The sequence below is a fragment of the Pyxicephalus adspersus genome, chromosome 11 (assembly GCF_032062135.1).
Source record: "Pyxicephalus adspersus chromosome 11, UCB_Pads_2.0, whole genome shotgun sequence".
NCBI classification, from domain to species: Eukaryota; Metazoa; Chordata; class Amphibia; order Anura; family Pyxicephalidae; genus Pyxicephalus; species Pyxicephalus adspersus.
The window spans coordinates 6,673,166-6,698,274 of NC_092868.1; the positions used below are offsets into that span (position 1 = coordinate 6,673,166).

A 25,109-nucleotide genomic window follows, 5' to 3' on the forward strand; every position below is an offset into this window, starting at 1 on the left:
GACTTCCTAAACCTCCGCACCTTCCTGAAAAAGTATCTAGAGATGTGTTGGCGAGAACCCACTTTTTTCATATCAAAGAACAAATTATGGCTAAATCAAGACAAGATCCTAAACTGCCGGAACCCTATTCTAATATCTCCCTTTTCTCGGATATATCTCAAGCCACAGTATTAGCAAGAAAGAAATTTATGTCGGTCACCCAGACATTAAGAGAAAACCATATTCAATATAGATGGGGTTTTCCAGTCAAACTTATCATTTTTCGAAATTGCTCCACTTTTACAGTAAAGAATCCCCAGCAAGGTTGTGATCTACTGGACAGCTGGGGCATTCACCCATCTGCTCAATCACATACATCTAAACCAAGCCCAAACCTGGGCCGTTTATCACCTGAATGGAAAACAGCTTAGTTTATAACCTCCTTGAAGAAAATTTGCATGATGAAAAGTAATCCGGTGCAAGACACCATGTCTCATGCTTCCCGTTTTTTTTTTGGATGTGCAGTGTGTCACTGCTTTTTGGATCCATAAAGGTCCTTCCTTTTTACTTCTTAGTTCAAGTTCTTTTCTATACAATCGGTTCTGGTTATATTTATGTCTCTATCTGTCACAATGGCGCTGTTATTTGTGTCCTGACTATCGTGGACACGATGAGTACATCTTTACAATACAGCATGCAGCTAAACGTAGAAAAAAAGGTCTCTTGGGAGACAAAAGATTTGGATGATGGGGCTTAACATTCTCTCTATTAATGCTAATGGACTCAATAGCCCCTATAAAAGATGAGCCATCTGGGATGAAGCTAAAAAGCAAGGCTCCAATATTTTATGTATACAGGAAACGTATTTTAAAAGAGACAATATGCCAAATTTTTATCATAAGGATTTTCCACATGTTTTCCACGCTACATCTCCTCAGAAGAAGAAAAAAGGAGTAACAATTGCGATAAAGGCTGATATATCCTTCTCCCTGATTCATAAGGACATTGATATAGAAGGAAGATATATCATTCTGGTGGCTAAAATTAATAATGTCACAAGAACTTTGGTCTCTATATATGCCCCAAATGTTCACTCAGTGAAATTTTTAATTCATGTCCTCAAAAAGGTGAGGAAGATTCGAGAAGGCTCACTTATAATATGTGGGGACTTTAACTGTGTTCCAGATAGTTCATTGGATACTTCAAATAGCAAGAAGTACACAAGACCGACGTTGAATGCCCTGTTGAGAAAAGAAGAGCTTTTCGATGCCTGGCGATGTCTTCACTCAGCAGAAAAGGATTTTACTTTTTTTTCAGCTCCTCACCAATCATACTCGAGAATTGACCTGTTCCTTGTGGATAAATGGACTTTGCAGCAAGTATCATTTTCCTCAATCCATAATATAACATGGTCGGACCATGCACCTGTGCCTATGTGTGTAGCTGCGAACAATGATTCCTCATTTTCATACCTTTGGCGAAATGATGCGTCATTGTTTGCACGGGATTCTACTAGATGTAAAATTCTACAAAATTTAAAAGAGTTCTTTTATTTAAATTAGTCACCAGAGGTTACGCCATCTACCTTGTGGTGTGCCCATAAAGCCTATATGAGAGGAATTCTAATTCAACTCTCAGTAATTGAAAGGAAAAGGAGGGGTCGGCGTATAGATGAAGTGCTTGAGAAAATTAGAGACCTAGAAACAATCCATAAAACTAAATGTAGCACCCAAATATCCCAACAATTGTTCATCTATAGGCAAAACCTGCGTTTGTTACTGATAGAAAGACATGAAAAAATTTTTAGAAGCACTAAAACTACTTACCGTATTTTTAGCCCTATAAGACGCTCCGGAATATAAGACGCACCCAATTTTAAAGGAGGAAAATCTAGAAAAAAAGATTCTGAAAGATTATTCCCCTTCTGATCACTCATGTGCCATTCATACCGGTATTCCCCTTCTGATCACTCATGTGCCATTCAAATTCTCTTTCTGATCACTCTATGCCTTTCAAATTCCCTTTCTGATCACTCTGTGTCATTCAAAATTCCTTTCTGATCACTCTGTCATTCAAATTCCCCTTCTGATCACTCTGTGCTTTTTTTCCACTGTACGGCAGTTAGGACAGGGAACAGGAGGTGGCGCTGTGCCAGCTTCTTTCGCTCTGCTTTACAGACAGGAGAAGACACGTGCTGCTGCCAGAGAGAAGAGGAGACAGACGGTGCTGCAGCCTGAGACACACGCAGGATCGGGTATCGGGTGAGTATATTATTTTAGTTATTTTATCACACCTTTGTCGTATAGGACGCACTAACTTCCCCCCCACAGTTTTGGGGAAGAAAAAGTGCGTCTTATACTGCAAAAAATACGGTACTATGCTCAAGGTAATAGAGCTAGCAAATTACTAGCCTCTAAAATCAATGGTAAACGTACAAAACATTTGTTACCTTTTTTATACCACCATAAATCGAATACTCAACTGTTTAATCCACTAGATATGGCTAATGCGTTTAGAGATTATTATCAAGAGCTATATAATCTTAAGGAAGATAAACAGTTGATCCATCCTACGCAGAGTTCAATAGATGCATTTTTACAATCAGTCAATTTACCTAAGATTTCGGATGAACAAAGAGATATATTGAATAAGCCGATTTCTCCCCTGGAAGTTGAAAAAATTATTAAAGGGCTACCTGGACATAAGTCTCCGGGAATTGATGGCTTTACAGCTGAGTACTACAAAACCTTTAAAGAGCTACTTGTTTCTCGCTTAGTTTTGCTCTTTACCCAAGCTATTTCCGTTGGCTATTTACCTGAGGAAATGCTTAGAGCCATTATAATTACTATTCCAAAAGAGAGGAAAACACCAATTCATCCCCAAAACTTTCCGCCTATTTCATTATTAAATACTGATCTTAAAATCTTTGCCAAATTAATTGCAGTGAGAATTCAAGAATTTCTTCCCTCATTAGTCCATAGTGATCTAATGGGGTTTGTGACAGGTAGACAAGCCTCAGAGGCGACCCGCCGTATGAGTAATCTGCTGACGATTGCGGAAAAATCCGGAAAACCAACAATCTTTCTCACTTTGGACGCTGAGAAAGCTTTTGATAGAGTACAATGGGGCTTCTTACCTGCAGTATTACAAAAATTTGGATTGGAGGGCTCCATTCTGTCTGCAATTATGGCATTATATACGTACCCCTCAGCCCAGGTTTTTCTTTCTAATATGCTGTCTTCTCCTTTCATTATATCCAATGGAACTCGCCAAGGTTGTCCATTATCACCAACACTTTTCACACTAATTATGGAACCATTTGCACAGTCTATTAGAGATAATTGTAATATACATGGAATACGGGTTGGTGACTCTTCACATGTCATAGGATTATTTGCAGATGATGTAATTCTTTCTTTAACAAATCCACAGACCTCACTTTTAGCTGTGTTGCAAACAATTGTAGCATTTTATCGGTGAGCTACTATAAAATCAATGATGCGAAATGTAATGTTTTACCAGTAAACGTCTCTTTTAGTTTACAAAACCAACTATTGAAGCAATTCCCATTTAAATGGGCTACAACTAGTGTTGAATACTTGAGTATTCAACTAACTTCATCACTGTCAACTTTAATTAATGCTAATTTTTAATACCTGATAGAAGTAGTAAGGAAGGATCTAGTTAACCTATCCAAAGTCGAATTATCCTGGTCAGGTCGAATAGCGGCATTTAAAATGGCAGTACTACCTAAAATTCTGTATTTTTTTAGAACTATACCGGTGGTTCTTCCTAATTCAATCATCTTGGCATTGCAAAAGTTGTTAAAGAAATTCATATGGTTCGATAAAAAACCAAGGATACCGCAATCACCACTGTTTAGGGCAAAGAGAGGGGGAGGAATGGGAGTGCCTAATATAATGGATTACTATTTGGCTTCTTTAATGGACCATTTGGAAACTTGTATAAGGCCTGATATAAATAAAAGATGGTTAGATATAGAAAGATGGTATATAGCAACTGGTAACTATCTAGCCTTTCTATTAGCTAATTTACGCTCCCATATAGAGATTAGGCTGTGTTTACCTCCAATAGAGGCTATGATATTCATTTGGAAGAAGCTTAAAAATAAAAAATGTATTAATACACAAGGCACCATAATCCCAGTGCCTTTGCATTATTTTGAACTTCTAATCCCAAACCTCAATATTCAATCCTGGCATAATTTGGGATTTCATTATATGTCGGATTTACCACGGTACCACGGTTGATACTTTTAAAATTTATCAGATAAATCATTTTTTGAGTTCTCTTCCGGAGGAAGAGTTTTTGTTCCCAGAGGTATTTTGGAGTAGAACTCAGAAGATTACCCGTAGCAAAAGTGGCATTTCAGTGTATTACAATTTACTTCAAAGCAAGAGTGGAGTAAATCTCATGCTTTCACTGTCTGGGAGCAAGATCTAATAAGCACATTTACACTCTCTCAATGGAAAACTCTAATCAGTTATAGTTATAAAGCCTCCAAATGTACATCACATTGGGACAATTACCAGAAAATTTTATATAGATGGTACAGAATACCACTTAGATTATCAAAATTTGTACCAAATTACTCTCCCTTATGTTGGAGGAAATGTGGAGAATTGGGTACTAATTTACATATGCTATGGGATTGTAGAAACATTCGCAGTTTTTGGAACTCTATCTTTGCCCTAATTTCAAAAGTTACAGGATTCTTTACTAATCCGAATGCAGCATTAGCATTGTTAAACTTGGGATTGGAGAAATTTCCACTTTGCTTCCGCACCATAGTTACTCATATTCTTACTGCCGCTAGGATCTCTGTAGTTACTAAATGGACTACCTCTTCAGGCCCTAATATCTCTGTTGTTGTGCTGAAATTACACTCAAATTACTATTACGAACGTGCCTTAGCATATAGCAATTTTCAAGCCCATAAAATTCATTCAAATTGGATTATGTGGGAAAATTTTTTGCCTACTAATCCTTAAAACTGTTTAAAATGGTATGAATCTATTTAGCCTGTAATGCTGATAATTCTTAATAACATTGACCATTGTGTTTAGTTATCTTATTTTCTTCTTTCTTTATTGTATTCTCTCTTTCTATTTACTATGATATTGGATATGATATACTGTTAAGTTTGTTCAATGTTTCTTTGTCTCTCTTCTTTTTTATCTTTTGTAATATCTTAAAATTTCAATAAAAAATATTTGGAAAAAAAAAAAAAAAGGTCAACAAAGACCAGTATACAGCCTAACAAATATACTCAAATAATATGAAAAACAAAACCCAGTCTCATCCTAAACTTATCTAAAGTCTCTCAATAATATCCTATTATTGGTATTGTAACCAATTATCCTATTGGTTATTAAAATGGTGAATGTCTCCTAGTTCTCCTGTTGATATTTCTAAAATATGGTTAACTACTTTAAACACAGTATACCTTATGGGGCCAATTTTTCCAAGAAAATAACTATTTCCAACCCGCACAAGTCCTACAATTACCTATTCTTTGTCCTTGGATATTTTAGATGCACAGCCAACTAAACACTTACAGCCTTCTCTTCCAACGGAATGGCTTTGTTCAGCTTGTGTGCTGCAATCTCTGTTTTTTTTTCATTGAGAAAGAAAAAAATATAGATTTCTAAAAATATACAATTTGATTAGGGTTATTAATAGCCTATGTGGTTAAGTTGAGTTCTTTTTCCATTTATCCCAACATTTTTAATTAAAATTTTACAATCTTTTTTGAAAAATGGAAAATCAATTTTCTGGTTAGCTATGCACTACCTAGAGCAAATTGACTGCAAGATTCTATGAGAATGCATCCTAGCCCATTTCAGGAGTTTATTCTCATGAAATTTTTACCAAGAGGAGGAAAAATGAGACATAGTGACATCACCTCATCTTTTTTAAGCTATCTTTTTATGTTGGCTGCCAGGGAGCTAGTAGGAAGACAGATTTTTTAAAGTTTCCATGTCCTCCACCTGGCAACGTTCAAGCTCCAAGAAGGACCATCCCACTCTGCAATTAGTAAAGAAGACTTGAGAACTGGAACACAATGGTTTGCTGGATCACCCAGGTTCTCCAATGATCTCCAGTCTATCTTCACCATTCTTGGAGAGATTTGATAAATCGGGACCATACCTTTTATTAGTGAGTGATATAAGCAATCCTTATACATCTGTTTTAAAGTATATAGCCGTTAGTGTTTTATTCCTGAGGATATTACATAGTTAGTCGTGTTAAAAAAAGACATAAGTCCATCAAGTTCAACCACTTGAGAAATAAACATATCCCAGATAAAGCCCTATTGACATTGTTAATCAAGAGGAAGGGAAAAAAACCCTGGCTCAGTTTGCTCCAACAGGGTAAAAACATTTCTTCCAAATTTCATTAGGCAAATGCATGTTCCCTAGATTAGTGGTCACCAACCTTTTTGGATCCACAGACCACTAAAATTATGGCCTCTGGACTGCACATGCCCGAGGAGCCGGATGTCACTCAAAAGGGGAAGAAACTTTCCCCATAGTGAGGTCATGATGCCAGAACCCGGCCACTTCTGTGATGGGAGATTAGGCGGGTTGTGTCCAGAGACACAACCTGCTCACTTCTCTGAGCCTGCGATACATATAGAGGACATGGTCCACAGCTCTAGACATGATCCATGGCGTCCTTCTCCAGACTCCACTCGGGGGCGCACCGGCCAGAGCTGTAGACCACCAAAATTTTCTCACGGACAGACCACCGGTTGGCCACCGCTGCCCTAGATCAACAGTCTCAGTTATCTTTACTTTAAACCTTTAATACGCAGTTATATTTCATGCTTCCAGAGAAGCATCCAGCTTTTAAAGCAATTTGTAGTACATGCTGAAACTACTTCATTCAAAATGTATTTAAAGCCAAATCAAATTCATCTCAGATGTGTTTTAAATGTTACTTAAACTGATTCCAAAGCCACTATGCGTTTGACTAGTCCATAGGTGTAAAGGTGTGACCACATATAATCTTCTAACTGCCATGGTGTAAAAAGAGGAACTTCCTTTACAGGAAATGTGCATAGCCGGATGGAGCTACAGGAAATTTGTATTTCCTATCTAAAACAGCTTTTTCATAATGGTACGCAAAAAACCTTACATCACATTTCCAGAAAAATATTCAGACAGTAAAAGAGAAAGGACACATAACTACACATCATAAACATTAAAAACCCAAATTCTAGTAGGACCTGATTTTAACACAGGCATAGCTAACCTTGGCACAATAGGGACTAGAATCCATAGTTCGTCTTCATCCACATGCTAATTGGATCAATGAACAAAACCTTAAGTCTTTATTACGTACTAAAAACAAATCTTTACTAGTCATATACGCTTCCCTATACAATACAGACATAATATGACCGTGAGAGGGGCAAGAAGTATTTAATAGGGTACAATAACCCTTTAAATTATGAATATTGTGGTAAAGTCCATATTAGATACAGAACAACTGAAATCTATTAAAGGAAAGGGAATGATTAGTTAAGTAGAATAGGCTAAGTGGCCAACTTTCTTGCATAATTATGGTTTACGGTTTGATTCACATCCAGTACACTACCTACGTGAAGCTTGTATGTTCTCCCTTTGGGTTTTTTATTTTATTTCCACTTACTTAAAATATATTTTTAGGTTAGTTGGTGACCTCAAAATTGTCCTTAGACTACAATATGGACAATTAAAGCAGACTTATCATTACATGTTCTACTTATTCTAAATTATATTATAATAATGAAGAGTATTTAACACTTTTATATAATGTAAAAAGTCTATTTTTTAAATCTTTTTTCCATTTTAGGAGACGACCCTTCTCCTTTTGGCTTCTCCACAGTGGCAGTAAAGAATAAATGGGAAGCCTGCAGACTTCGGGGTGCTCCTTTTGCACATGCTTGGTCCCGGGCATGAGTAGAACTTTTTCTACTTTAAAAAAAGTACTGATCTCATGCATGCATGATGAGATTGGCAGCTTTTCTGAACATTTCCTGAAGCACATATCCTTTTCTTGCACCTGCCTAATGTAAGAATAGTAACGTCAGTAGAAGAACAAGGAAAAGGGTGTCCATGCCTTTTGTCCAGCCCATGCCTTAAACGAAGATGGGAGACAGAATGGTGCATGATTGACTCAATTAGGATAACGGAAGGATCGATGGCTTTACACCTGTAAAGTTGAGCATTATTTTTTTTTTCATGATAGTTCCACTTAAACTTTGTCTATAGTGGGGCCATTGTCGGAGATTGTGGGCTCTTCTGAAGCACATTGTGGGACACTTTGTGACATGGTTTGTTATTCTGCTGCAAGTAGCCATTAGAAGATGGGTTCACTGTGGTCATAAAGAGATGGTCAGTTGTAGGCTGTAGCATTTTACTTGATACCTAATTGGTACTAAGGGCATTGAAGAGTGCCAAAAAATGATCCTCCACGCAATACCACCCCCACTACCAGCCTGAACTATGGCAGAAAGGATTTATGCTATAATGTTGTTGGTGCCAATATCTGAACTACCATCTAAGTGTTGCAGAATAAATATTACAGCACCAACTATGGTTGTCACTTTAGGAACCTTTCCTCTTTTATAAGGTATGTTTGCTGTAGGAACTGGATTCCTATCATGGACATTTCAAAATAAATACAGACACATCAGACCAGAGAGTTTTATAGTGGTTGTGAGAATTGTAACTTTAGATGCCTGTTTTTTGGCTGACATGCACCCAGAGTGGTCTCCTGCTGCTGTAGCCATGGAACTATTGTAATACATTGTGGTTACCATATATCTTGGAAGAAAGCTTTTTCCAGTTAAGTTCCAACAATATTTTGCTTAGCGTTTGCTATGCTATTGATTATGTTAGCAAAGGTATGTCTGACATTTATCATGTAGCTAAATTTTCATTTTTAACAATATGTTGGAGAGCCGAAATCTTTTGGGGTTGATGAACGCAGCATGTAGGAGATGATCTGATTCTCCTCTCTACTAGAAGGTACTTGCCTTAAGTTTCATTAGTTAGGGTTGCAGTTTGTCGGTCCTTGTTATTACCAGTACTGCTTGTAAACTACAAAAAGTACAAAAATAAGTATGAAAGAGGGGATGGGAAGTTGGTGAACATTGGCTTGTATCAAGAAAAAATGAAGGATGAGCTTATGAGCTTATTCCAGCAAATTCAATTGACCCTTCGGCAAGCTTGGTCATTACAGGGAGGCTAGATGGTAAATTTGGGTAATACAATAATGGCCAATAATAATATAATATTGGCCCTCATATTAACCATGACTTAGATATCCACAGCATTGACATCAAAGAGAGACAGAGGACAGGCCAAGCTTCATTTTTTCTACACTTTCCAGGTGTGTTTATCTTATTTGGCAACAATGTCAAGTAAACAGATAGGGTTCCACTTTATAAGCTATACAAATTATTAACATTAAACATTTTTAATAATATGATTATTTATACATATAATAAAGAAAAAAAATCAAAAAAACAAGTAAATATTTTTTTATATAAGGAAGATATAGTAGAGCCAGCATTATATGGTCAATATTAAGGAATCTGTTTTACCTTCAATAACCAGAACATGACAACACAATAAATAAAATCATATTGCAACAGACAATAGAAATCCAAAATATTCTTAAACATTTTTAAACAAATTTTTTTTATAAAGTTATGCTTGTAATGTTAAAGGTATAATATGTAAATCCAGTTGCTAAATCCATGCCAATAGTTTTATGTCTTAAGGTTATTAAAATATTTCTTTGCTATTTTTATTATGTAGCTTTCAATAAATACCACTTGCTGAACCGGCCAGGATAATTCCAGTTCAGGCACTTCCTGTTATAGGGTGACAATGTTCTGTTCCTCTTTCCCAATTATGCTTTTTTCTCATCAATCCATTACCTTGTCTTCCTATGTAAACTATATGTAGCTGCTATAACACATACTGAGCAGGGATGATCTATGGTGGTTACCATTTGAAAGCCCACCCTAAGAAATGCCATATATGCTTTGCTAGATTGTGCATATTAACATAAATTGGCTGCAAATGGACTTCTCAAGATCTTATAGTGATCAAGAACTAGAATGTCGGAAGATCCAACATTTTGTATTGGAAAAATAGTTGTCAGGAAACCTGCAGCTCCTGGTGGATCCTGTAGGTGGCACTGCAGTTTAGCACGCCTTGCATGTACTTTCACTGAACAACTAGCAGGTTGCTACAGACGGGTAACTTGCAGATCCCTATGTCACCTGCTGGTAGCACTGTGGTTTAGCACTCCTTGCACGTCCTTCCGCTGGCAGCCAGGAGGTGAATCTGCAGCAAGCCACCTGCTGGTTGCCAGTGGAAGCCCATGTAAGGCAGGCTAAACCGCAGTGCCAACATTAGGCGACCTTGGGTGCTGCAGGTTTCCTGACAATAGTGATGCAATGCCTTTCTTGAAACAAGTGCTCCTCCAAGGTTTGTTAAGTGCTACTCACATAACCAAAAGACTGGACCAATAATTTCTCCAGGGAAGGAAAGTGTTTGAGCTTTTCTATTAGTTCTTATTCATCCAAGAAAAATGGATGACACAGCTGTATAGGTAAGTGTCCATTTCAACAGTTCAGCATAAACACTCAAACTTTTGCTCTTCCTTTGCTTTTTGCTTCATCCAGTGGATAGCTGCCCCATAATTGGAAATCCATAACCTTGTCAATGTCCTTTACATTAGCTTCTGTATGTGAAAATATCCCCCTTATTGGGGCTTAATACTTGCATACTCCGTCTCTGGCTCTGTTTCCCTCACTGCGTCTGAAGGTCTCGGTTTTATAAAGTTAATACTGGCATATTCTACTTCTTTGCAGTTCACGTATATGGCCCCGTCGTCTTGCAGTGAATTTTTTTGTGGGATCTCCTGAGATCCACCACCCTAAGATAAATAAAAAGAATTATTATTCAAGTTTAAAGGAAATTTATTTGGTTTTTCAAGTAGAGGTTGAGCTGTGCTGGGCAATTATTATTGCTTTTTGGAAGAGGAAGGTAAGCATTAAGCTATTGGGTTACACTAGGAAGAGATTAAGGGACTGTTGTTTGTGTTTAGGATATTGTCCACCCTTTAAAAAGACCATCAATCAACTCAGTTTGCTTCTGTTTTCTGTCTTGGAGAGGGGAAGACAAGAGAGGTATGCCCCATTGTGCTCTTCATCATAGGAAAAGAAGTATATAGCCTATACTATATAGTATATAGTATAAAGAAGTATAGAGAAGTGTGTTCTTCATAGGAAAGCACAGTGGCCATTCCCATCTGCCAGGGTGAACAATGTCAGGATACTGCTGTACTCGTATTAGATTTTCTCCCGAAATGAGTAGGGCCATTTGTCTTAGACAACAATCATCTGTCATGTATGTAACTTTAGGTTAGTATGCTTAAAGTCTACAGAAAACCTTTTACTTACATTACACAATATGTTTGAGTTAGTGTATATGACATCATCGTCAGAGTTAGAAGTCAACTGATTCTTGTCTTTATTTTCTTGTTTCAACTTCCTCCTGAAAACACAAAGAACCTGATCTGGTTACTTTCCAGGAACAGAAACGCCTATATAGAGTTTTTCCTATAAACTTTTGTTGTGTATGAAAAGTGCTGAATGATGTCGAAGGACCCTTACCTGTACTGTTGTGCTCTGTTTGGGGGGACTGTCCCTTTGTTTCTCATTAGGACCTAAATCTGCTTGTCCTTCTTTTGTACCTAAATTCTTTAGTCCCACGTTTGAGCCTAAATCCCCTTCTCCTCCTTTTTGACCTAGGTTCCTTTGTCCTTCATTTGTACCTAAATCTGCCTGTCCTTATTTTGACCCTAATCTCTTTGACCCTCTTTTGGACCTAAGTCCCCTTATGCTTCTTTTGGAACTAAGCCCCTTTGTCCTTCTTTTGAACCTTAAATACCCATGTCCTTCATTTGGACCTAGATCCAATTATTCCTTTTTTTACTTAAATCCCCTTTATCATTTTTTTGGACCCAAGTCCCTTTGTCACTCTTTTGGACCCAAGTCCCTTTGCCCCATTGGGACCCAAATTCCCCTGTCCTTCTTTTGGACCTAAATCTCCTTGTACCAATGAACTACCAAACCTGTTCTGCTACTTTACTGTACTCTAAGAGCTGTTCATTACATATTTAGGAAAGTCAAAAAAGTGGGAGGCGTTCTTACCTTCGGCAGAACTGTAGTATGATAAACGCAATCCCCAATATCACTGTAACAGCTAGAACGACAGTTACGGCAACTATCATCCACAAAGAGGACTTTGCTGGAAAAACACAAAAAATAATGGTAATTAAGAAAGGTGCTTCTCTTGAGTAAGGGAAACCCCAGTGGGATGTCACAATTTGCAGATTATTATGAAACAAATGTCCAACTTAGGTTGGCAGCACTGCTTGAACCCTCACAATGGTAGAGACCTACATGTCTGGGTGAATGTCCTAGTGACACTTGAAAAACGAAATTCTTAAAGCCAGTTTCCAGCCTAGTTTATTAAAAACAAAAAATGTATCCACGTATTTAGTTATATATATAATCATATATACATTTTAAATACAAGAATTGTAAGTACTGTACATATTCAAGTATAAACTGAGGTATTTTTTTAACCTGAAAAAGCTATTGGAAAAAGAATCTTGGTTTATATACTTAGATCACACCACTATGTGGTGTTGTTTCCCCATGTAAAGTTTATAACATACTCTTGCCATCTGTGACATTATTAAAGTTTGTTACACACTTTATATGGGACCACAGTGCAACCTGCTGGTGGCCAACAAAAGTGCACAAAAGATCAAATAAAGTCAAGTGATCTATTATAGCAATTAGCAAGCAACGTACAAAATACTTTACCCTTTAAAAGATGTACAAACTGAAACCATTAAAAAAAAAAATAACAGCAAACCCATGTATGTAATTATACACATTAATTTTATTAATATTTCTGTTAATCACTGTTTCAAAATTTTTCGTGACAGGTGCATTTTGTGCTCTGGGTTTATAGTTGAGTCAATATAGTTTAACTATTTTTTGGAGTAAAAGTAGGTACCTCGATTTATTTTAGGATTGGTTTAAATTTGAGTATTTACAGTACATGTATTCCACCTGAAATTTCCCTCCTAAAGAATACTCTACAACAGTATTCAGCTTAAGCCTGAGAAGCAACACAAATAACTAGTGAATCCAGCTATTTGAGCTAATGAGAAATTCTAATAAGAGAAGATAAATTCATCAGCCTGCTGCTTCTCCTTTCACTGATCTATAACAGGTAAAGGATAAGGCAAGACCCAGGTATAATATTTTAAGTCACTATAGCAAAATTAGAACTTCAGCTAAAAGAAAATGTAAACAGTTCCGCAAGCTGTCCAAAATGGAAGGTGGGTACTTACGCTCCTTACTGAGCAAAGATAGAGTAAAATGATTGTGCTGATTAGAACTTATACATTGTATCGAATGGACCTCATTGTGGTTTAATAGAAGATCCATCATGCTTGTGGTCTCTTCATCAAATCTAGAAGTGGAAATTAAGATGTCTTTATCAGAGATGGCGTAGGATTTCTCATCGATCTTCCACTGGATGTTGACATCTGGAAAAGATTGGATGATGCAAGTACATTTGATAACTCTTTCCTCTGTCGCGCAGGTGGAATCCTTCCCTGAAACAGCTCTGGGTCCATCTGCACAAAAAATAGAGGTGTAGGGAGAAGGGGGTTAGGAAAAATTTAGGCATGTTGGCTTTGATATATATAAGTACTATAACAATGTAATACCAGCAGATTTTTTTATTTAACTTACAGATCACCTTGATGGTAACTGAGGCATTTGACCTTCCATATGTATTGTTGGCCTGACATGTATATAGCCCATCATTGCTGTGTAGGATATTGGAAAAGTGAAGCTCTTCATCTAAAGATATTGTATTAGGGTTCCCGGGTTTTAACCACGCCAGTGACGCTGCCGGGGAACTTTCCGCAGAACATCGGAGAGAAAGGGAGGATCCTTCATTGATATAAATTGTTTTATTGCCTTCAATGATGCAGTCTGGATGGTGAAAGAATGGGAGATTATATATTCTCTGAAGTATATGACTCCATATAGTATTTATGTATTTTAACATTATTAGTATCCGTACCTTTTGGCATGGAACAATTGATCTGCGGTGTTCGAGGAACATCTGCATGGAAACAGAAGACATTTGTTTTTAAACTCTTGAAGAAAAATACCAACCTAACAGCCCAAAAAACAGCTGATAATATTATTTGTACTTTCAGTGTCTAGAATTGTATTTTAATGGTAGCATTAGACAAATAAAATAACAGCGCTAACTGATTCTGAATGACTTCCCCTTCCCCTCTATATATATAATTCAATATATAGATGTATATATAATACAATATATAGATGTATAAATGGACAGTCTATTACTGTGAAAATATGTGCACAGGTCATGTTTGAGGAGCAAAAGGATTTATGAATAGGTGTGAGACTGGAGACAGGTAGGTGTTACCCAGAACAAGGAGAGAATCATCCAATCAGTCGGTACTCCCTCTTGGGGATATGGATTTCCTGTAGAGACTTGTCCTTCCTGCAGAAGCACAGATATCCAAGGAGTGCATGTCCAGGTCTGCCTGGCCCTATGGATAGTGCTTTGACCCGACTGAACTTCGATGGAAAATGCATGGGTCACCAATCTTTCACAGAGAGAAATAGTGCTTAACTAGGCAGAGAATGGGGATGAGGGTGCTTTTGTTGATGAATACATGTACAGAAGTTCTAAATCACTTTGTCCTGAATAGACTGAGTTCCTGCAAAACATTCTATTTTAAGTTAAATCAGACCACTGGACAGGAAAAGGGGGCTAAGGACAATCAGAGCAAGAAGAATAATGGGCACGCAACATGTGTGGTGATGTTTTTCCTATGTAAGGTGTATAACAAACTCTTGCCATCTGTGACATTATAAGAGTTTGTTACACACTTTACATGGGGAAACAGTGCCATCTATTGGAGGCCGACAATAATACATAAAAGATCTATAAGGATCAATTGATTTATATTCCTATTGGTTTATATTTGAATATACCACCAATTTATTGATATTCCACCTGAAGTTGGCCCCCTGAAGACTTATATACATAAGGGCTCAGCCTTATTATTTCAGCTATTTGAGCTAAAAGGGGCGATTCTAATAGGAGGAGATAAGTTAATCAGTCTGCTGCTTCTCCTTTTACTGTTCAAAAACAGGCTGATAAAACTGAATTGCTCCTTTGATGGCCGCAAATCTGTAAAATCTTAAACACTAACAATAAAGTTTAATGAAGATTTAGTGGAAAAAAAATCTGTATTTCACTTTTACAGGAAATAAAATATACTTACAATGCACAGTGACCTCAATACTCTTGTTAGTAGTTGAAAGGCTATTCGTTGCTGAACAGCGATATATCCCAGCATCACTTAGGTTAGCATTCTTCACATTGTAGATCAATGTCTGCCTGCTTGATGTGTTCTGTAATGCAATCTCTCCTTTATACCAAGTAATATTGGATTGGGGGTTACTGTCCACCGTACACTTAATAATCTCTGACTTCCCTTCCATGACAATAATTGGGATGTTCTCATTATGGATGGTATCTACCGAAACATTACAAACATTGAAAGTTGTGTGTTTATAATATTTTATAGCAGTATAAAACAGTGCAGTGCAGTGCAAATTGGCTTATATTTCACCCATTCATACCATGATATTTGATGTATCCATCTGCTCTCCAATATTTAGTATTAGGCTACACACAGAGCCTGCTTTATTAAAGTTTTCAGGGCTGAAGAGACTACACTTTTGTAAGTGAAGCTAGGTGATCCAGCAAACCTGGAATGGATCTGGTCTAGAATTTAAAACCTTTGCTACTAAATAGCTAATGACTTTTAGTAAATCCATTCCAGGTTTGCTGGATCACTCTCCAGAGAGATTTATTAAATGAGGCCCACGGTGTCCCATCACATTCATAAAAACTTTGGCTGTGGTAACAATCCAATGAACCCCCACCGGAGCACCATGATTGGTGGGGAGTAGATTGTTTGACTTTGTCAGGTAAGTAGCAGTGTTACCACACCACTGATTTTTTAATAAGCCTCTGTGTAGACTATTAGGTCCTTATTTATTAAAGTTCTCCAAGGCTGGAGAAAATACACTTTCATCAGTGAAGCTGGGTGATCCAGCAAATCTGGAATGGATCTGGTCCAGGATTGAAAACATTTGCTAACAACAGCTTGGCTTTTAGGAAATCCATTACAGGTTTGATGGATTACCCAGCTTCACTGGTGAAAGTGTATTCTCTCCAGAGAACTTTATTAAATCAGGACCTTAACATACATTTAATAATGCAACATGCTTTCATTCCCTAAGGCATTGTTTTTCAACCAGGAATCAATGGAACCCTCGAGTTTTCTCCATAGGTTTCTAGGGGTTTCTTTGAACAATGGCCAATTTCTGCCTCCCAGGCTAGTTTAAGTGGCACCAATATTCAATTTGGCTATTTGAAAGAGTGACATTCTTGCTAATGACCACCATGCTAATATATTGTGGGCTGAAGATGTAGTAATTATGGCAGGAGTTCCCTGAAGACCTGAGAGTAATTTCAAGGGTTCCTCTATGTTTAAAAGGTTGAAAAAAATCTTTCTTAAGCTATTTCTCAATAAGGCAACAAAAGTTGGTTCTGATTCTGGTATTTCTGTTTTCCACTTTTATTAACCTGCTTGCTGAAAAACAAAACATGTTCTGACTTTGATCAACCTGCTAGTTTAAAATTATCAAAAAGATTTCTAAAAGTGGTGTATTACAAAAGTGAAGGACAAATTTTGCTCTCCACGCTTTCAAAAAAGGGCCCCAATGACTATGGTTTAGACATCAGATAGTAAGTTGTACTGAGGGACATGTAATGACAAAACTTTGGGTTCTGTATAATGCAACTTTATGTTGGTGATATGTAAATACATGATGATATTATTAATAAATAAGAAAAGAAGAGAGATATAATAGAAGTGAGAAATGAGTGAGATGCAGGGTACAACATATCAGATCTGGCAAATGAGGAAGAGAAGAGATAAAGAGAGATAAGAGAGACTGAGGTTAGAAAGAGTCATACATATAATAGAGAAACATGCAGAGCTAGAGATAATTAGGGAGATAGCATTGTAAAGTTTCCATTATTGCTGGAACAGTATATTATTTATATTTACTAAATGGGATAGTATAAGGGGGTTAAAGAATTTTAGAACAGTTCTTTTTGAATAAATGTAGTTAGCCACGTGGTAGAAAAAGAGAGTTGACCTGGTGACCCCACGGGCTTTTACCCTAGGGGTCTATGGCAATCCACTTTCTGAATACTGTTTGGTGCTCAGAGAACATTAATACAAGGCAGGAGTTGTGTGGTTGGAAGTTGAGGAAAAACATGGCCAGGAATTGTCATTCATTTGATGTAGCAGTACCATACATGTGATGCCAAATTTGGACGGTAATTGGCATCATCTACTATCATCCTTGCCTAGAAAAGGGATTAAAGGACCTGGATAAGACTGTAAATAATTTTGTTGCTGCCGAATTCCAGCTCTATACTTGGAATCCAGGGTCAGAGTGTCCTGGAAAGAAATGAGTGGGCCAGGCGCTCCTCCCTTTTTCCATGGCCAGAATTCGAGATTCGAGGCTCTGGAGCACTTGGCCATTGATGAAATAGGGGCTGGGGGGAAGTTGCAGCCTGGGGCCAGGTGAAGAGGTTGTGCATGCTGAAGTGTAAAAAAAGTGAGTGTTTTTGAAGCTAATCTCCCACAACCAGTAACCAAAACTCTAGTTACTCCATGCTGAATGAAAGTTGTAAAGCATAAGCACTAACCCAGTAAGTTAATTCTGTTTAGAGTCCCGAAGTCATAGTAGTTCTCTGGTTTAATAGCACATTCTCCTGAAAAGGAGAGTTACGGACATGGCTTATAATTCGAGAGCTCTGCTTGGTTCCTTAAGTTCAATTGGATGGCAATTTTACTTGCAGAAATGGAGAAAGAGGAAGAGAGGAGCTCTGAAACAGAAAGAGGAGGAGCCGTGGAAAGACAGAGATAGAAATGCTGAGAGTTAGAGGAAGATACGTGTGGTATGGATAAAAGTTATGATAAGATGGAAGATAAGAACAGAGATAAGAAAAGATGTAAAGGGAGGTTTTAATGGCAGAAACCAAATGCAGAATATATTTGATTTGCCACATAACTTACCATTGACTATGAAGCACACAGTAGGACAATCTGAAAAAGGTAAAATTATATTGTAAATATGGTTTAATAGGTAAAATAAGATAAATAAAATGTAATAAATAAACAAGTACCCATGACGGTTTTTAGTAGCAGCCAACAGCTTTTGGAAAAAGACAAGAACCTTTTTTTGTTCTTATTGGTTTGAAGTCCAAGTAGGCTATTGGGGTTTCTTTAATAAAAACATGGAAGCCCTCTCCTTTAGAAGACTCACCAAGCCCCTTAGCCATTGTTGATTTTTTTGGGTCAAATACCAAGAACATGTATGCAATTAGGATCTGTGATTTACCTTTCTATAAAGACCGGCAGGGAAGATCGAGGAATTTTATAACCACTGGGCAGATAGGGTTTTCAAGAGTTCGGCAATGACAGTTCCTATAATAGCTTTGTGTATCTAGCCTTTACCAATAATACTAAAACAATTTATTCATAATATTATAAAAATGGATTTCCCTTCATCTACCAGTCAGCTGAAGATCTTCTCTGATACTCTGAAATTCTCTGAAGTTCACCAATTTGCTGATACAAATGCCCAATGGTGGTTCCAAGGATTACCTATTTCCAAAAAATGTATTCTGCATATATCTCATAATTTTAGATATATCCTATATAGAGTTGACAATATATTTTAAACTGAAGGAAGATATATATATATTTTTTCTTCAAAACTGAAGAAATCTGATTTGGCTGTCTATTGTGTTCTTCTAGTTTATGAACACTATAGGATCAATTTTTAGTGCAAGGATAAGTCATGTGACTAGTTTTGGATTTTACTCCCTTTTTGGTAACTTTTTTGAAACAAACATATGCTTATCATTGTGTTTATCATTTATAAATTGAGCCTTATCATCTACTTGATGGAAAGACTTACATGTTTATTTGACTTACATTCAACATTTAAAGTGATCTTCGCCACGGTTTCTGCCGAACTCGCTTTGAACCTCACTAAACAAAATAGGGGTGACTGGTTGTCTTCCTTGGATGGAGTGAATGTGATATTTGAGTAGTATGTCTTTTTCCCATCTGGATGGGTAATGTGATAGGTGACAGTCTTCTTGTCAACTTTTCCATTCCATATTATTGTAGGTTCCGACCCATTGCATCTTCCAGGACTTTGGCATATTAGTGTCACCTCCTCATTTGCCCGTAAGTTCTTCACTGGAGTGATCTCTGGTTTATCTGTCAGTTCTAAAAAGATAGCTTTAGATCACATAACTGGTACTCGAGGTCTAATGTGAATATTACCTAAGCAGGTCCTTGAATAAGGCTTATTGGCTGCCAAAGTGATTTGCCCCTTCCCACCTAATTCTCTCTGAATAGTTCCAATATGATATCACTCAGCACATTCCCAGTAGGTAGAAGCCAGTGGGCATCTCTGCCTATACTAAACCTTCCATTGATAACTATTTAAAAGGGGCATAATGATAACTGAACATCAGTCATTTAACATGACCTTTTTGGGCACAAATATCTTTGACATTGCCTATTTGTTGGCCCCACACATCAATGACCACTAACATTTTTTAAGCCACTCACCACTGACCAGAACTATTTAGGGAGGACGCATAAATGGATGCCAACAATGAAACACTTAGTCCTGACTTGTGCAAGCTGTTCTGAATATTACATAGTTGTAATCCTCAGTGTTACGACTGCATGGCATAAACCAGGTAGTTTATTTTATAACTATGCTATATGCTATATATTTATGCTAACACTGTCTTCACTGGTTTGCTGTTTATACTATGCTATACATTACATAGCATAGCATTGGTCATTCTGAAGATTATGATGTACGTTACATAGTCCTGACCGATTTATTCTACAGGTTTTCTTGTGCACTTTATACCCCTGATCATTGCCCTTTTTATGCATCTTGGCTGCAACATTATATATGGTATGTTGTCAAATACATAGCTAAAAAGTATTTTGTCTTAAAAGTTGCTGGTTGACCAACTGCTTTAATTATATTCTTTTTTTAAGTATATGTAAATATACTTCTTAATTGAAGGCTACCCTTCCCTCTACTGAGTGTTTCTCAACTAGGGTTCCATGGAAGGTTTCTCCAGAGGTTTCTTGGGGTTCCTTAAGCAATGAGCAATTTGTGCCTCTCAGGTCAGTTTAAGCAACACCAATGATCCTTTTGACTAACATTAAGGGTGATATTCTTCCTATTGGCAATCACACTAATATACTGTGAGCTGTGGATAAAGTAATCAAATCTGGGGTCACCTAAAGACCTGAAGGTTTTTTCCAAGGGTCGCCCCATGTTGAGATGCTGCTCTACTGTATAAAATAGCAAACAGAAAATGGATGTATTTCACAATTCTATCTTGTTTCTGTTGTCTAAATACAAAAGATTTAGAGTGCATTGTCACCCTAGGACAGGAAGTTGGCTGAAGCACTAGGTGAAAATAAAGGGAAGGGGATCTGAAAATGAATGCAGCCACTAAGCCTTAGGATTGGAAACTGGAAAAGGTTTTACTGTATTTTTTGGTTTAGAGAGGCTTTAAAATAGGTTCAGACACTGTGGTAGTTCTATGTCTATGCATATGAAAAAGAGGAACCTTTTTTTAAAGCAAACCTTTGATACGTATCTGTGAGATTGTGAAATGTGGCACTGTAATTAAAGAATAATTTGTGAGCACTAATGATTGCAGCATATGTGTTACATATGTGCTTAAATCTAATTTCCTGTCTTAATAGAAGCACCAGAAAATCTGTCCAGATTGTGCACCTATTCCAGGACAATCAGGTTTTGGACAGAGGGGCAACTGGTTTGCATGATGCACAAACAAAGAAGTGGAGGCCTTTGGCAACCTCTATCTTCTACCTCCAATTCTATTGTAATATCTCTACCCTAGCGTTTAGGCAACAATTCACATGTAATTGGATAGTTGAACATTTATGCAGACTTCCTAACATAAAGAATGAGATTCTGTTAATAGAACAGGATAGTTCAAACAATCTTACACCTCCTGATCTAGAACAATCAACATTTACAGTGTCAACCTCCAAAGTAATTGGATAAAGGTATGTGCAATGAGTAGATATAGTCTGGAACAAGTCCAGGTAAATGTCACCAACCACTACCAGATACACAATAATCTGGATAATTGAAAATCCTAACAAAAATAAAATATGTCTCCTAGCTCCCTGTTGTCTGATGTCTTTCCAGGGAAGCTTCAATGGCTCTTAACATTGCACTTGCTATGACATTGCTATTAAAAACGCACAGGTGTGGAAGATTCTCACCAGAGAATATTTGGCAAATATTACATTCACTTTTTTATAAAAAAAAACCCTTATGAATTATAAGGTAGTCGTATAGCTGCCCATTTATTGCCTCTATTTATCCATTAACTGAATAAGCCATAAATTAGGTTTTTTTGGTTATTTTATATTACGACTTACAAGCCCCTAAATATAGAAACTTTTTACTTCCTAAGGTAACAACGCCTCCTGTGAATAGTCCAGTGGAAGGATTCAACCTTAGCAAAGAAAGTAAGAACTACATCGTCTTTCCACATGTTCGTAGCATAATAGGTAGGTAGCCTGTAGGGCTTGGTTTAGGTAAACAGGAACAGAACACTGCTATGTTCCTGGCAGGGTCAGCAGATATCATTTTGGGGAAAATGTATGGATATTTTATAATAAATGATGGTGTTTAACTTACCAGTAACATTTAATGTGACCATATAATATATAAAGTTGTAGCTACGTGAACCATCCTGAAGCCGAAAAAGGAATGCCTTCTCTCCATCACTGTCGAGTACCTCATTTATAGCCATAGAACAGTCCATTCTTGATGCGTGTCCCGTAAAAACAATTCGTTCTCGATTAACTGCAGGAGTCTGAGAAGGGTTTTGAGAACAAATGATTTCTCCATTATAGGATTCCTTGTACCAAATACAAGAGGCCGACATTGATGGACTTGCAGCTGGGTCTACAGTAAAGGTGCAAGGAATGTACACGCACAGTCCTTTTTGCACACTGATGTTGCGCTGTACATTTAGAATGTAATTTTGGTGATTGATAGCGTCACATGTAGTATCTAAAGAAGACAAAATATATTTAACGTTATTCATTCAAACCTAAATGTTTAGGCGCTATTTTTATTTATTTGTTCCCAGTTATAAAGTAATGTTTTAGTTATATAAAGAACTGGGAACAGTTACAACTGAAGCTGGTTGATTTTGGCTCTATTTGGTTCCTAATGGTTTGGCTTATTTGACCACAATGTCCGGTTTGATTTGGTAGCCAGTTTGAATCCCATTATAGGCTCAGCCATGTATATACCTTGGATATTGGAACCAGTAGGTGCCATCTTCTAAACAAATGTAGCTGTTTACAAATCATTTTACCATCTGAAAAACGGGGATGTCAAATGATGTAAGCTGCCATTGCTGAACTTTTTTAAAGAAACCCAATTGCTTGTATGTAAAGCTGATATTGTTGAGATTTGTTTTGTATCCTACAACTTCTTTCCCTCCCAATATTTTGGGTATGGCAAAGCACATGCTCACTCTACCCATGTGACATCTCTAGTTCTTGGTGACTAGTCACCCAACATTGGGTGGGAAGAAAGTTCCCAGCCTCTTTGGTATATTGAGATACTTTGTTATTTGATGGCAAAAGTAACATCAAGAAGCAAAGGGAAGATCAGCACAAGCTTCAGCAGAAGGCTGCATTAAAGTAAACCAGCTGCTTTGATATGCATGAGAAAGCTCAGTTCACTTTAAGTAGTAGGGTGTCATACATTTCCAGCACACAGCTGACTTTCCGCCCAGTAGTTCTGTAGAATAAAGCTACCAAACTGTCATTTTTTCACCACAAAACAAAATTGCTGGTCAAATAATTTTCTAAATATAGTTGTGAGTAATAATATAAAATGCAATAAATGTAATATATAATAAATATAATACAAATGTTCATTTAACTTACTCAGAAGGAGAGGAGTCATACAAAGCAGCAGAAATAAGTGACTTAAAGCTCTAAATTGCATCTTCATGTGTGTACCCATTTACCTGCAATACAAATAGATGAGTCAGTACAGCCTGGATGGGTGAAGCCAAGCGCCAATACAAAATATAACTCAACAGTAGAGAGTTAGAGGCGCACCAGGTAAAAACAATTAGGATACATATTATAGGATAGAGTCTGCACCTCTAATTCCAAGTCAGCACAGACAGCCCCCAATTAGAAATCTCAAAGATAGATAGATGTAACAACTCAACATAAGAGAACACACGTTCACTTTTGTCTACAAGGTCATTGTTCCATCCCATCTTTAGTAGTCTATCTCATAGAGACCACAACCTACCATATTGTGCTTCACACGTCTTAGTTCATTAGTCTGTGACTTTTTCCTTTTTTGATGGAAAGCCTTCTTTCTGTCCTGCTCCCTCTTCGTCTGGTTATTTTCTGTGCACACACAGTGTGGTTAGAAGGTTCTTCTACGTAAAAGAAGAAGTAATTGTTGGAAACCAAAAAACAAGAATTTAAGCCTCCTTTAGTATTAGATATCATGCAAGCTCCAGAAAATGATTCCTTTGTAAATATTATGCTGCTTGAGCTTCCATTGAAAGCTGTGACTAATTAGGAAATGCTGTGAAATACTTTGAGGATATACTAAGTCTTGAAGTTACCATGCTGTACAATGTTGAGTTTACTGGTTTCAGTTATGAGTTAAGTTTATTGGGAAATAAAACTAATAATCATATACAGTACATTTTAGAGTAGGCTACGAGGTTGAAGCCCAGGGTCTAAATCAGGAATGGAAGAAAACTTGAAAAAACTTTCAGGTGTTCAGGGAACACCTGCTATGACTACCATGTCCACAGATCACATTACATTAGTGAGGTGACCAGTGGGAAAAATGCCTTTTACATTGGTGGCTATTGGGAGCAATGCAACGCTTATAGATAGCCAAAAACAAATTGGTGTCACTTAAACTGACTTGAAAGGCACGAATTGCTCATGACTCAAGAAACCCCTCGTAAACTCTGTGAGAACCCTGGCTTATAAACACTGATCTATTAGTTCTCACAAATTGGCTTAAAAGTTCAACCCTCTGCCTAAGCCACATACAAATATTCCGTAATGGTCAACAAAAATGATTGTTGGGCAACAGTAGGCATAACGCTGCACTGTACAGGCAGCCTGAGAAAAGATAGGTTGAGTTTGAGCAGCATCCTCCCCAACAGTAAACTTTAGCTGCCATCAGTGGTCTGTTTTGCACCTGAACACAGTGGTGACCTGTACTAACAATTTTCAACCAGGGTCATCAAAATTTAACGTTTTAGGTGATGACACCCTGGCAATTGTATAATCCTTTAGTCTGAGCATGTCTATAAAATATGGACTTCCCACCCACTGTCCTAGACAGAGCAAAAGAAATTTAGTCTCAAATACTTAGTAGATAATTTTGGTTTATCTTTTAGTACGAGGAATAGGTATTGTATTATGTAGGATCTTTACAAGTACATATAGAGATTTGTGAAACAAATAAGACTGATTGTTGCTAAGATTGAATTTATCAGTTATATTGATGTTATAGAGATGTAAAATTCCTGTCTTGAACTTTCCTGAGAAAGCAAAATAAAATCTGTGAAACGCATCGGGTGGAATATGAAAATGCATAAAATTAAATATGAAATACTTTGAGGGTGGAATTTCTACAAGCTATTGCATCCACTGATCTGTGATATATAATACATCTTTCAAAAGTATCTTTCAAAATTAAATTTGGTGATTGCATAGGTTCATCA

The 25,109-nt window shown here is 37.1% G+C and overlaps 1 protein-coding gene across 1 annotated transcript; it reads right to left on the minus strand.

Annotated features, from left to right (window-relative positions):
* Positions 1–9,566: 9,566 nt before the first annotated feature.
* Positions 9,567–23,795, minus strand: LOC140341216 (sialic acid-binding Ig-like lectin 16). Its single transcript, XM_072426782.1, has 12 exons — positions 23,663–23,795; positions 23,284–23,366; positions 22,016–22,393; positions 19,228–19,527; positions 18,304–18,333; positions 15,424–15,678; positions 14,181–14,222; positions 13,844–14,089; positions 13,438–13,725; positions 12,221–12,317; positions 11,468–11,561; positions 9,567–10,941 (listed from the first exon to the last, which is right to left on the minus strand). Exons 2-12 carry the CDS (start codon positions 23,360–23,362, stop codon positions 10,768–10,770), a joined length of 1,983 nt encoding a protein of 660 aa, XP_072282883.1. The 5' UTR covers positions 23,363–23,366; positions 23,663–23,795; the 3' UTR covers positions 9,567–10,767.
* Between the last annotated feature and the right edge of the window lie 1,314 nt (positions 23,796–25,109).